Source organism: Pantherophis guttatus, chromosome 4 (genome assembly GCF_059756535.1).
Source record: "Pantherophis guttatus breed Tessera chromosome 4, ASM5975653v1, whole genome shotgun sequence".
Lineage (NCBI taxonomy): Eukaryota > Metazoa > Chordata > Lepidosauria > Squamata > Colubridae > Pantherophis > Pantherophis guttatus.
In genome coordinates this window covers 54,295,168-54,309,849 of record NC_142066.1, presented here as the reverse complement: position 1 = coordinate 54,309,849, position 14,682 = coordinate 54,295,168, and the positions used below count along the sequence as shown (strand labels likewise).

Here is a 14,682-nt window from a genome sequence, read left to right as displayed (position 1 = left end):
TTTAAATTGTATCTTTATTTTATTGTACTTTATCAAGGATATGTTACCTGCCCTTCCCTCCTCTTTTCCCCACTTCAGAACTCACCTTCAGCCACATGTCCAGGTGCACTTTGTACTGTTTCTGCTGTTCTTCAGCCAACTTTTTGTACTGATCCTTTTGGCTCTGAGAAATCCGTTGCCAGCGGCTTCCAATCTCTACCATCCGCTCTTTCAGAGGAAGATGGTTGAGTTCACCATTTGAAAGCAGCTCCTGAGAAAATTTCTGATATCCATTCCTGATAAACAGAAGAAACTGTCTATTACTCTAACTTATTTTCCAATGCAGTGCAACAGTTAATATTCAAAACAGGTAATTCATTTTAAACAATTTCATAATCATTGGGAATTAATGCTGGGAGATATTCTCGGCTATCACACTCTAGACTCATTAACAAAGTTATCAAAGGTACAGCTTTGTAGATGAAAAAATGAAGCCATGTACATAATTAGCAGCTGGGATCATTGTTATAATAATTAATGGCAAGCTTAATTCCAACTAAGCAACATCTGTTTCATCTGTCCCATTTCCCGACATATAAAGAGTTGTAACTTTCCGTGGTAGGATGATTCCCATAAAGTGTGCAAAACATCCATTTGCCCACCTCCCGCTAGTCCTTACAAAGATCTTACAAACTTAAAACAGGAAAATTCTTTTAATTAATTCTTTTAATTATCTTAACTTTTGCATTTGTATGTTTTTTAATCTTGGCTGTTCACCGCCCTGAGTCCCTTCCGGGAGAAGGGCGGTATACAAATTAAATTAATAAATAAATAAATAAATAAAAAATAAAGTGAGATGTAACAATATTTTCCACAATTTCCTGACTCCTGTTTCAATATGTTTTTCATTCGATTTCATCTAAGGTATTAAGAAGTTTCATGGGATTATAATTCTAATTTTGCTTTACTACATTTTTGTAAAGTTAGGCTCTTTTATTCTGTTGTTTGGCTGGATTGTATGAGATTATGCACGAGTGGAATAGTGCATATGCATACAATATACCTAAACGTCAGTACAATTTTAGTCTTAAATTTCTTTAAAAGTTGTTTTGGAAAAACACTTTAAGAAGTTTATTGAATAGAAAACTTATATCTTATAAATAAAACATAGGAAACAGCGTATTCCACCCCCAAAGAGTGGATTAATACTTTAAATACTAATCAGCCAAGCTACAAAGGTTCTTCTGAATTAAGACAATCCCACATTTCTGTATTCTATTAAGCCAACACTTACATGGGGGGTTTCTTTGGCTCACCCTGGAATTTCATCTTCTTGGAGGCATTTGTTGAACATGGTGGTGCCCTCATTTCACTCAGTTCTCGCTACAAAAAAGGAAAAGGGAGAATAAACAGCTGCCTTTTCCTTTGTCCCGTTTGGGTTTTTAATGAAGTATTTGAGTTTTCAATAAAGAAGAAATAGTTATGTCAACTTATCTTCCAAACCATAAGATTTAATACACAATACTAAAAATTAAAATTTTGGGTCAAATAAACCATTTGGTTAGGTAATGTCTAATATTATTCAGCCATTTTAACAGCCTGAATAATAGAAACAGGAGTATTTCCAACATATTTCCAAATACATTTGCCTACAGCTAGAAACCTGATTAATATTTTTTTTAAAATGAAGACAAAGAATTTTGTTCAATGCTGGATTTATTTATAAGGTTGCTCAATTCCACTGTACAATAAATTCCATACTAAAAATGATACAAGTAAAAAAACCCCTACAAATATCTAGAACAGAAGGCAAACCATCCTAAAAACTATGCAACACATGCGACCTAATGTGCAGTCTAATCTGAGATCTGGGGGAAGACCCTGATTTTAAGGGGTCTTTTAACAAGATCAGGGTGGGGGTCAGATAGATCACAGGGGAAATGTTGTTCCAGATAGTACGTATCTCTCAAATATCATTGCTTAATAAGTGGAATAATGAACAGCCCAACTTTTGTCAGTTTCCTACATTCCTAAAGAAATTACGTATACATGCATGCTCTAATGCAGTATAATTAATGCCTCGTACTTCATATCGTTTTTGATCTTCCGCTGCTTTCTTAATCCACATAAGTTTTTCTTTTTTCTCCATATTATTCCAGGTAGCTTCCATGGCTTTTAATGCTTTACCCCTGTCATTCTGAAATGAAAGAAGGAGTATTATCAAACTCTATGTACTCTAAACAAACTGCAGAATCATTCCAAACATATGGTTCCAACCATTTCAAAACAAAAATAGAAGGCATCTGTCTTTCTGTTCAAAGAACTCATTCACTTAGCACATTGACTTCTTGTTTCTCACTCCACGTATTTTCCTGGCTTAACCTCTTGTCTTCTTTTCTGCTGTGCTTCCTCTCCATCTTCATTTTAAGTCCCCAACCAGCAAGTTTTTTCTGCTATTTATAAGGACCTGGCAATAATTATCCACCTTGAAGGAGTTGTCAGGAGGAGGAAAATGTTTATTTGTGCATGCATGTGTGAAGCTAGACTTGGAAACTGGAAAAAACAAGCTTAATAAAGGAAGGCATACATATTCTGTAGCTTTGCCCTAGAGCGGTGATGGCGAACCTATGGCACGCGTGCCAGAGGTGGCATGCAGAGCCCTCTCTGTGGGCACGCGTACCACTGCCCCAGCTCATCCAGCTGGTTGTCAGGTTTCCGAGATGCGCATGTGCGCCGGCCAGCTGGTTGTTGGATTTCTGAGGCATGCATCTGCACCAGCCACCTGATTGTCGGGTTTTTGGCGCTCTGGCACGTGCGTGCACACATGTGCTGGTGCGGATGCCTTCCGGTTTGGCCACTCTGTGCCAAAAAGATTTGCCATCACTGCCCTAGACTGTGCTATATGGGCAGGAAAGGGGATTCAGTTTGTTTCCTCTGAAATATGGAAGGGGTTGTTTGTGTCTTTGAGCTGCAGTACCATTTTTCAAATTGCTGTAACAAGATGTAATGCAGTTATAGAATCATTTTTGAGCACCATCAACATAGGGGCTGTTGTAAGCTTGGTACATTTCTGTTAAGTTTGGAAACCCTATCTCTAATTCAAAATAGGGTTTCAAGTTTGCAACAGGGCATATCCAATTTGAAAGATTTAAAATTCATGTTTTGTACACTTATTAAAAACATAATCAAAATTGCCAGATTATATATAAACTCCAGTATAAGAACTATTCCTGACTAACATGACCTATTTAGAATTCAATGCTCTGTGCGGTTGAAAAGCAATCTAGTTGAGAAATGTCACCCTTCTCCAGCACTAAACAGGACTAATAGTTTGTTGATCTAGATCAGTGCATCAACCTCAGCCAATACCAGAATTTCCCAGCCAGCATGCTACCTGGGGAATTCTGTGAAGTCCACACATCTTAAAAGTTGCCGAGGCTGACAAAACACTGATTTAGATTCATCTTCCCCTCCCCCTCCAAAATCAAACTGAACCAGAACCAGACTCGATAAAATCTTGGAGAGTTGTGGAAGAAATCTCAAGGTTATGAAGATGTTTCCTATTATGATCATGCCTGTCCTTTTCTCACTTTACCTTAAAGCGGGCAAGATAATCTCCTATAACGCTTTGCTGCCAGATCTCCTCAGAAGTCTTGGGTGACTCAGGAAGTTTGCCACGATCTTCCTTGTCGGAACCATGTTTTTTCTCTGTCTGAGCTTTTAGGGCAGCCTCCCGAGCTTTATATTTGGCCTAGATAAGGAAAGAGCAAGAACGGCCAAAATCTATTGAGTTAACGAAGATTCACTGGCTAGCCAAAAACAAAAAAAGTTGGCTGACTAAACTCCAATGTAATTAAACTCTGAAAAAGAAAGTGTTATAAAGAAACCTGGCATTAAAGTAAATTTAAACTAGTTCCCAAAAGAGAAAATCAGAGCAGATTATTTAGTTTAGCCCACCACGGCTAACTATCCAGGCAGGATATTGCTGCATTGGGAACATCCAACATCAGAGTTGATTTGACCCAGCATGATTGGAGCTTAAAAACCTCACCCAATTTCTCCATGTAAACTATGCATTAATCTGATAATATACCTAAAGATAATTTGGAACAACTGAGACTATGAAAAACAATATTATGCAGGTACAATTTCACCAAGTTAGGTAAATACTATTGCTGTAGTCAAATTGAGAATAGCAAAAATACTTTCTCCCCAAGACATCAACCTCTCTTCTAGATAGTTGAGAAAAAAGAATGATGAATTTGTTTCCTATCCAGGACCACGATTCTAAGTCTAAATTCTACTGCAGTGAATTTGTGAAGGTGCTTCAAAATTAAAAATACAGCCATGTGCTTTAAAAAAAGACAGCTGGATGGAAGCTTGAATTATATAAACCATGTATTAAAAACATATATGGACATTAAATATCTACAAATATTTCTGCAGAATTAAAATTCTGCAAGAAAAGTAACATGATTTATAAGCAAAAGTGCCTTTCACTTTTTAAAAAAAACTTAAATAACTTATAAATAATTGGTGTGGTCTCAACTTAAAATACTCTGTGCGAAAAAAGATTACCTTCTAAATACCTTCTATGTATGGAGTCTTCATGAAATGTTTCCAAGAATAATTGACTGGGATATAAAGATGCTATTATGTAAATACTTAAAGGAACAATTATGAATGTAGGTTAATAGCTTTATGACTGTATTTCAAGTTTTTTGTTTTTTCCAGAAAATCAATAGAGTATGTTTCAAAATAGTTAAATATGTTAGTGTGAACTCTGCTACTTTTCTTCATGTACTGAAAAAGTGTAGCCAAATCTGAGTTTCACTGAAAGAAGAATAGATTTATCATTGTATTATTTATAAGACAGATGTTCTGATTTGTTTTGCAGCGTATTCATTTTTTCTTTGTCAAGAGGTAAAAGTTGAACTTCAAGAAAAACACTTCTAATTGCTGTCTTCCAAAGACTGACTGTCTGCTTTTAAATTCTTTGTTTCAAACCTGGAAATGTGCTAATGACAGGCCAAGAACTGATAGCTTTTATTTAAAATACTGCTACCTAGAAAGGTACACTAATTTAAATGGACACATGCTTTTATTCTTCTTATATAGAAGAACTGGGTGCTTGGTAACCGACACGTATTTATGATGGTTGCAGCATCTCAGAGTCATGTGATCGGTACTCGCAATCTTCTCAGCCGGTTTCCAATAAGCAAACTCAATGGGGGTAGTCAGATCTGCTTAACAATTGTGACAAAAAAAAAAGTTGTAAAATCAGGCATGACTCATTTAACTACCAGCCTGCTTAGCAATAGAAATTCTGGTCCCAATTGTGGTTGTAAGTTGAACCTGTATCGCTGTTAGTTGTTCTGGTTCTATGTTTTATGCTTTGCTGAGGTGTGCTTTACTGTTTCTATAAAGCAAAACAGTGAGATATAATTAAATAATTAAAAAATTATACACACACACACACATATATGTACATACACACACACATATACACACAGACCTATATAAATATATATATGTATATATATAGGTGTGTGTGTGTGTGTATATATATATATATATATATATATATATATATACACATATAAACATGTGTGTGTGTGTGTGTGTGTGTGTGTGAGAGAGAGAGAGAGAGAGAGAGAGAGAAATGGGCTAGACCAATCAGAATCCAGCTTCCTAGAGATTTCAAATTTTCATTCTTTCCCTTTTTTTCCAATATAATTCTAGGCCACAGGGGTACAAAGTTAATGTTAATTTTAATGAGGTCTACAAGAGTGTTTTATTCCCACCAAAATCTTCCCCCTAAAATGACTTGGATTTTGAAAAAAGAAAAAAAAGGATGAATACAAGAATCTTTTCAGTGGCAATAGCCAGTTCACTATGTACTTACTGCTTACAAGAGCAGGAAAACAAGCAACTAAAACTAGCTATCAAAATTTAAAAGTAGCGATTCAATTTATGAGTTTGATGTAGTGATTTAGGCACTAATTATGCTACAAACCAGGAGAGTGTGAGTTTTAGTCCACACTTAGGCACAAAGCCAACTAGGTGACCTTGCCCCAGTAATTTCCTCCCAGCTTTAAGAAGGAGGCAATGGCAAACCATTTACAAAATCTTGAACAAATACCAGATGCCGGGAGTTAACACTGACTCAAAGGCATCAAAATATGAACTTAAATAAAGCAAATTTTAAAAAATCACCCTACTGTTCACTTTGGACTTCCTTGTGTAAGAATTGTTTTCATCTTAGGGACGAGTGTACAGACCAAGCAGTTTGATAAATAGCCCTGTCTTTACCCCAATCCAGCCTCTGATGCATATACTGTACCTAAATGACATCAAATGACATCTCATCCCTCTCAAGCTCAACTTTCTAAGTGGCAATCAACGTGCATATACAATTTCCCCAAAGTCTCACACACTTCCCTTTCTCAGGCTTCTAAACCAAGCCCTCTATTTAATAGTCATAGATGTCCTGGGAAATAGTGATTACTGAATACCTAATAGGCTCCGACTGGCCTCATTTTTGCACCATGTGGCTACTGTCGGGGTCTGGCTCCATATACAACACCCAACTAGGGAAAATACATAAATAATAAAAGAGGTAACGCAAGATGGAATGGTAGGAGCGCCCAGACTGTGACGGAGCTTAGTGCTCACGGTTCTGGAAAATCCCAGAACCTACTGCAAGTTTCTAGCAGGTTTTTTCTTTTCCTATTTTTTTTTAAGGGTGAGGATGAGGGTCAAGTTCCTGGTTTGATCTAAGTCAACAGAAAAAAAAAATCCATGTGACTGAGATATCCAGGAACACGTGTTCCCCCACGCCTCCACCCCCAAAGATAATTAGGAGAATGTGCATTATTGATTAAACAACCTTTTTTTTCTCTGAAAGATCATTCCACATCCGCGCCAGCAACCGGGCCAGTTCACTCTCCGACAGTTCGGGTCGCTCCTCCTGCAGCTGCTTGCGTTTCTCCTCCGAGAAGATAAACATAGCAGAAACGGGCCGTTTGGGTTTCTCAGAACCTCCCTGTTAAAGAGCACAAAGGGACTCGTGGTTGTGGAACTTTGCGTTTATCTTTTTTGTTTGTTTGAATTATGGAAAGAGCAAATTTAATTTTAGATCTGCAAACTTTACTAGATTAACTAGCATCTTACTTCATTAATCAATAAGAGGAAGCCATTTATACCAGTGAAATCAAATTTTAATTGGTAGGGCTGTAAATTGAAACAATTTTTGTTTAGTTGCCTTAATGCAATGAAAAGTGGGGGAAAAAAAGCTTTTTAAAGATGAGTATTTGAATATAACAATGATGTTGATAATTGAAAATCGACCAATAATTTCACACATCTAATATCTCAAAAAGGTTCCTCTGTTAAGACTTGAGCAGATATTTATTTTAACTGATTAACAGTTACTGGATTAAAATGGAGATGATTTATCAAATAAGTTTTTTCCAAGTTGGCTGAACTGTTTGAGGAATGGTGGCATCATATTTAGTAATAAAATTTTTAAAGCAAGTCCAGCAGCCATTTAAAATGAAGTCTTGAGGCTGTTTTAAAGATCAAATTAATCCCACTGTTTCTATGTAAAAATAGTCCATATCCATAATGTAGGGCTAGGTCACCCACCTTGCTGGCATCTGGTGATGACTTCTTGGAGGCAGGGCTGGTGGCACCTTTCTTATTTATTCCCAGCATTTTTTCCTCTCCCAAAACTCTCTGTTGTTCTTCTTCAGGCAGGCTCTAAAAGATAATAGCAGTTTTTAAGGATTATAGAGATATTTGTCATTTTCCCTGCATAGCAAATTTCAGTATCAACAAAAATCTCTACATCTGCCTATTCATTTTCTTCTGAGAAGAATAGCTTCCTAATAAGGTACTACCATAGTAGTACAGGTAGTCCTTGTTTAGTGACTGTCTCAGACAGCGACAGTTCAGTTAGGGCAGTGATGAAAAAATAACTTTGTGACCAATGCCTGCATTTGCAGGAAAGCTGAAGTAAGATTATAAACCCAACTGTGATTTTACTTAGTAACCACTTCGCTTAATAAATGAGTTGCCAATCCCAGCTGTGGTCACTAAACAAGAACTACTTGTTACAGCATCTACATTGTCAGAATCTTTTACCTGTTCTTCCCTGCCTTGGAATGAGAAAGCTCCTCTGAAAATCACTGAAAAACTTATAAAATATGCTGAAGGGACAGAAAGCACAAATGCAATTTTGTGTACATTATTCACAATCTTTTTCAGGATGTTTTATATGACTGAGGTTCCATATAGAAATTTGTTCAGAATTTCTTTTCAAGAGACTGGCATGTAACACATGGAGATTGCTAGACTGCATTTTGAAATACAAGCTCAAATATTTTGAAGAAATAAGAGTGGCGTAAACACACCTGCAAATTAGTAACTATTATCTCCCTGCTAAAGAAAGTAAATTCAGTTTTGGCCAGAAGAAATTTGAGCTGTCACTATGATTTCTGTCACATTTTTTAAAACTATGTCCAATTTAGTGGGCTCCAAATACCAAAGAGATAATAACAACATAGGTTCTAGACAACAAAGAAGTATTCACAGCTATTACCCATTGCTCACTACTACCCCATCCTTTCCCGACTTGTACGATTCTTGCTGCCACTTCAACTATCATCCCTTATGAACTCACCTATTCCAGGCAAGTAACAGGGGTGAAATGCTACCAGTTCAGGCGAATCGGTAGTAAAAAAAAAAAGCTATTGGTTCGGGTCAACTGGTAGTTAGCTACCGGTTCGATTGAACCAGCAGTTTAAAAACCTACCAATTCAAGCAAACTGGTAGTTAAAAAAATAACCAGCTGCTTCACTTCCAGCTATAAACACTTCTCTCTCATACCCAACTGTCTCTGATAACAGCTTTTATAGCCAGCAATGGGGAGAGGACTTAAAGAAACAGGATGACATCAATAGAGGTGCTGTTCATTTTCTGAGCAAAGTCTCATTATAATTAAAAACAACTTAACCTTGAAGAGTTCAAGAAAACAGTAGACCATTCTCCTATCCTATGCTAAATTGAAATCAGCGAATTGTTGTAGTGATTATGATCTAACCAATGTCAAGCTTTTTCTAAGTTTAATTCATTTAATTGGAGATAGTTGAATATGTGTATATGGGTGTGCTATGAGTGATACTCACCTCCAGGAAACGCAAAAGCTCAATTTCATAATCTTTCTTTCTCTACAAAGCAAGAAGAAAAAATTATTTTGCCAAATGGTTCCCATCTCCTTCTCCTACCTCCATCCCTCTTTCTCACTCTAAACAAATTGATTCTCTTGATTTTTACAAGTTTGTAAGAAATTAGTTTCTAGAAATTTTAATAAAGTACTGGATTTGGGATCAAATATTTAACTGACCTAAAATAGTAGCTCTGAAATACTTGAAGAATGGAAGTCCTTGGTAAATACAATTGTTTCCCCACCGTTTTCTGATTCCAGAGGGTAAAAGGTGACAGTACCCTGACTAATTTAATGTACAGGAAGGAAGAATTCACTCATTTTAAAAGGTCTGCCAAACAAGATGAAATAGGGCACTACAATTATAATTTTTTAAGGCAAGGTCAGACAACATGATATCCTCCAGGTATTCTGGACATGTATTTCCATCTACTGATCTAGCATGGCTATTTACAAAGTATTCTGTGAGTTGTGGTGATAGGCATTTTTGGACATTAGGTCATCGTCCTATTTTAATATGTACATGATGGTAAGTGTACATGGGGTGGGGACTATTGCCAAATGATATTCTTTAAATTATGAAGTTGGGCCTTTTAAGATAAAAGAGCTGTCTCTTTACTCTAACTCTCAAGCATTTCACTGATGCTTTTTTTGTATTGTAAGAATCAAACAGAGCCTGGGAAGGCAACTAACAAATGGGAACATTAGAAAGTTAAGGGCTATTGTACCTACTAGTCCTTCCTAATTGTATTAAATCTTGTAGCAAGAGAGAAACCTGCTTGTTCTCAAGAGCACTACTGTTATATGCCTGGTTGGTTACTGGAAGTCGACCTCCACTCTAAATGTATCCTGGAAGGCTGCAATGATCTGACTGCTATTCATCAGATTTCAGATTTCTTCTCAGCTATTCCATCCCCAAATTAGCTAATTATTATTTGTTTAGTAAAGGGCAGTGAAAATAGGATTAAGATTCTATTAACACACCAGCAACAATATTTACCCATCAGCCTTCATACTCCACACGTTAATTGTGAAGTAGTTTGGGGGATACCCACAGCTGGCAATATGAGGACTTTGAAATTCACATGGAGGCTGCCTTGTCTAATATGCTTTGTGATTTTTCAAATTCTCCATGACAAGTAATGAGCCTGTCTAGCCAGAAATATCTGACAGAATTAAGATCGAAGATTTCCTCAAGAGCACAGAACAATTCCTTGCATCAGCTGTTTTATATCAGTCCTTTTCCTTTCTGTTATTGTAAATTGACTACTATTTGAGATTTCAGTGTGCTCAGATTTAAACAAGGAACCACTCTCAATCCTGTGTCAATTAAACAAGGTCGAAATGAAGTCAAAGATAATCATAATTGATATCGGATGATTAAAGCCAGATAGGTATTAGCTTAAACACATTATGATAAATCAACAGTACATTAAAATGGCCAAATTAAGCAACTAATTTGTGTTTGTACTGTTAATTATTTAATTCAACTGTAAAAAAGGGTACAGAAAATACTCAGTTTTTATGAGGAACCAAAGGAAATGATTTTATTATGGAGAAGACTGGATTGCATTTTCATCCTATAATAGAAGGCAGATACAGAAAGCGAGCAGCATGTTTGTGGTCCTCAGAATCTTCTAGTTTATGTATAGGCAAAATTTCCAGTCTTTATCTGGAAAAAAATTTTGGGAGAAAAAAAAATCCTGCTCTGCCTGTTTTTGAGTACAGCCCTCAACATGTTAAGCACATCTGATGCAGCCCAAATAGCACACTCCTGTGCTACAAACAAGATGAAACTTGCAGTGACTAACACGACTCATTGTTCAAAGAGTAAGTAACCTGCATCATCACAGCTTCCTCCATTGGGTGAGAGCTATGAGGTGTATTTGAATTTTAGTTTATTTCCTTTTTGCTTTGAGAACTCATGTAAATTTATTTTTTTCATATTAATGAGCTCACAATTGTTTCAGATTTGAGATTACTCTTATCTGAAATATTGAGAATTATATTCTGGGGCATCTCATAAAAATGGCTGCCCTTCCACAAAATGGCTGCCATGAGGGACAAAATGGCACAAAAGCACAGAACGAGTGGAATGGATACAGGTAGATTTTTAGCATCACAAAGTGCTCCTTGTTATATGTTGTTTACCTGTCTTTTTTGTGGAGACTAGAGACTTTCTTTGAAATCAGGAAGAGGAGGATTTTTAATTGAAAAAAACATTAATTTAGTATGGCAGAGGACTGATAGGCACCCAAAGGCATGCCTTTTTAATAACATCACATTAGCCAAGGAATTGGTGAATCACTAGCCCAACTATTGATGAGATTTTACATTTTAATTTATTTATATTTCATGTAGTAGCATGCAGTTTATTTGCACCTTGTAGAGATGTATTTATTTACCTTCTGAACAAGGGACTAGACTTCTAAAACAGTAAACAGGACTATCATATTGCATTTCTGAATGTGGATAAATACAATTCTCTATCAAAAGTGGGACAGCCAGCTGACCCAGAAATCAGGAAGTGGATTTATTATTATTTATTTTCTGGAAAACATTTTTAATACTTGCTCCTCCAGCCCTGCTTACCTGATCACACTTTTTGTGGTAGGCATCCTTTTCTTTTTGGGAAAGAAGTTTCCACTGCTGACTGCAGAGCACCATCCGTTCTGTGCTTGGGACATCTTTCATGTTTGCCATCAGTTCAGCACAGTAAAGCGAATAACTATTTCTAAAATAATAAGTTTCTTTTATGTAGTACTGTCCCATTGAATTAGTACTTGGTATATGCTATACCAACCAATAGCAATCAAATGCCTGTGACAATAATTCTGTGATAACTTTTGCAGGTAAATTCCCATTCAGCTACAAATGTTCGCTTTGAGTGGGGATTCTCATCTATAATTTAAAATAGAGGCGCATAACTTGTAGGGCATTCAAGTCCCCAAAAAAGCCTTGAGTGCCCCATCCTCAAGAAGATGTCAGCGAATTAATCAAACAAGAAAATTGCTAAAAGTCTAAAGCACATTGCCTACTTAAGTATAATGTACTTAATTAAACTAATTAAATTTTTTTCTAATCCCACTTCTTAAGACTACAGTTTCTAATATGCTATCTATTTAGGACATTTGTCCTAAATTGGGAATGAATATTGTAACTTGGGGGACAACTTATGGCTCTCCAGCTGTTCTTCTGCGACCTCGGAACCTCTGACCATAAATGAAGAAAATGGGTTGTGTGATTTTGAGGTAAAAAGACAAAAATTGTTAATATAAGCCTTAATATTGATACCTTGCAAAAAATCAAAGTAAAGAGCTCAAAATCCCACTCAAGAAAAGAAAAGCCATCCCCATTTGCAACATCAGTCCAGCTATAGTGATTTGTAGCCTCTTCAAGCGCATCCCTGCACTTCAAAATCATTTGCCAATCATGAGAAGGCAACCTTGGAAACAAGCCACTTGTTAAGTAGTGTCATCCATCCCCACAAGCATCAGACTAACGAAGAGATAGAGGGAGGAAAAAGTATTAATTTAATACAAGCTTCTTTCCTTGCATAAAAGTCACAACTTTGGATGGTTTTCTACCCTGACTCAATGTTGCAGTGAGTTGTTTTTTTTTTTTTTTTTTGAGGTGTATTGTTCTCCCTCAGATTTTTGCGAGAGCATTGAGTTGGATCAAAGCTGAGAGGTAGATGAGAGCTACACAACTACAAGAAAGAGCTGGGAATTAACCTGCAGAAACACAGCAGGAAAGTTTTATTTCAGCAACATATCCTTCCTACAAACTAGGACTGAATTCCCCAAAACTCCTCTCCTTCACAGCCAAAACATTTGGGGATGGCAAATTTATTCAAAGAAAATCTCACCACAGAATAAAGCAGTGGAAGGAAATGAAGAATTGGATGACCTTAAGTAATCTTTAGCTCAGGGTGTCAAACCGGTGGCCTGCAGGCCGTATGCATCTCATGCAGGCCAAGACTATCCCAGCTCCGCAAATGGGGAAAACGTCACAAAACATCACATAACAGCAATGTGACGTGGCGAGTTTGACACCCATGCTTTAGCTAGACCAGTGTTTTTCAATCTCAGCAACTTGAAGATGTGTGGAGTTCAACTCCCGGAATTCACCAGCCAATGCCTCAATGACTTAAGAGTAACAGCAGGATAGGAAAAGGAGCACCTCTTACTATATTATTCACCATTCTACAACACTATATAAGTGATAGTAAACTACTCAAGGGGCTGTAGATGAAATCCCCATCATATATATGAAACAATGAGAAGGGGAACAATTTAGAGAAATAAACATGGGCTCAAATAAATTCCTATGGGTTTTAGCCTTCTTCAAACTGCCCTGCCCTGAAAATAAGTATTTTGTCCCCCTTAATGAAGGAAAGAAGCATCATAGTGCTAGCAGGATGTGTAGGTATAAAAAATCTGCAAAATGTTTGACACAATGTTGTGATGCAAGCCCTGCTTCTTTTGTACCCACCAACTCAACACAATTTTACTTACTTGCAGATGCGAACAACCACAACAATAGACCTCTGTTGGCAACAGAGTGGAAAATGGGGAGCCATGTTCTGTTCGTGAAAATAACTGACATCCAGGTGCTATACCAGATTCTACCTGCAGAGGTCAGGGTTTGAAAAGTTCTCTCATTGCGCTCTTTTATTAATGGTTGAAATGGCCTTTTATCTTTTTTTAAGCATTTATCTTTATTGGCTATGTTGTGTGCCCAATATTATCACAATTTTCTGAACTATAGTTTTGTGGTCTGGTTTTACATGTTCTCATTTGATTGTATGCCACTTACTGATTAAACTGAAAGTCAAAAGTTCAAATTAAAAGTTCTAGGCTCACGTAATTTAAATCTGTTCCAAATTATTACTGTAGTCTTTCTTACTGATATTATTATTTTAGTTGTTGTTGATTTCTGTATGCTATGAGATTTTTCTACTGTAGCAATGGCACATAATTTTGACTACTTCTACTACACTGAACCATAACTTAATTGGGCAGGCATCATATATTGAATCATAAAAACCTAATCAGCATTGTCAAAGATAGCAGTTAGTGTACTAGTTAAATGAATTGAAAGAACAGAGCTAGTATGACATTCTGGGGTAGGGATTTGCACCTGTAGCTCTTTTAAGTTCACCTCCTGGTTCCTTTTGCCACATCAAATGAATGTAAAGAGGATCTCCATATTTTACCAGTTCTAGGAAATATACATGAAAGTGCTGCCGAAAGGGAAAAAGCCTTCCCAATTATGACACCCCAACTTACGGAGGGGGCTTGGTGGGTCGCCCATCAAACTTGTCCTTCAATTGCCTCTCTGCTTTTGTTAGGGTAGACCGTGGTGGTGCCCCCTCCTCAATGTTCATCTCTGGATGCTTCTGTATGTAATCCCGCATCATTTCCTGGAAACAACAAACACAGAGAGTGGTTAACACAATACAGCCACAAAGCTTT

At 36.8% G+C, this 14,682-nt stretch overlaps 1 protein-coding gene across 11 annotated transcripts in view; it reads right to left on the bottom strand.

Moving 5' to 3' along the window:
- UBTF (upstream binding transcription factor) overlaps positions 1-14,682 on the bottom strand; it is a 37,955-nt gene that overhangs the window by 5,589 nt on the left and 17,684 nt on the right. For 6 of the 11 annotated variants that reach the window (XM_034415923.3, XM_087893991.1, XM_034415922.3 and 3 more), the window contains 9 exons: positions 14,497-14,630; positions 11,798-11,939; positions 9,168-9,209; positions 7,627-7,740; positions 6,869-7,024; positions 3,575-3,730; positions 2,066-2,176; positions 1,274-1,362; positions 86-275 (listed from right to left, as the gene is read on the bottom strand). In XM_034415923.3, the coding sequence (XP_034271814.1) occupies positions 86-275; positions 1,274-1,362; positions 2,066-2,176; positions 3,575-3,730; positions 6,869-7,024; positions 7,627-7,740; positions 9,168-9,209; positions 11,798-11,939; positions 14,497-14,630 (1,134 nt within the window). The remainder of the gene's footprint in view (positions 1-85; positions 276-1,273; positions 1,363-2,065; positions 2,177-3,574; positions 3,731-6,868; positions 7,025-7,626; positions 7,741-9,167; positions 9,210-11,797; positions 11,940-14,496; positions 14,631-14,682) is intronic. The other 5 variants (XM_087893994.1, XM_087893996.1, XM_087893993.1 and 2 more) reach the window with 1 other exon arrangement.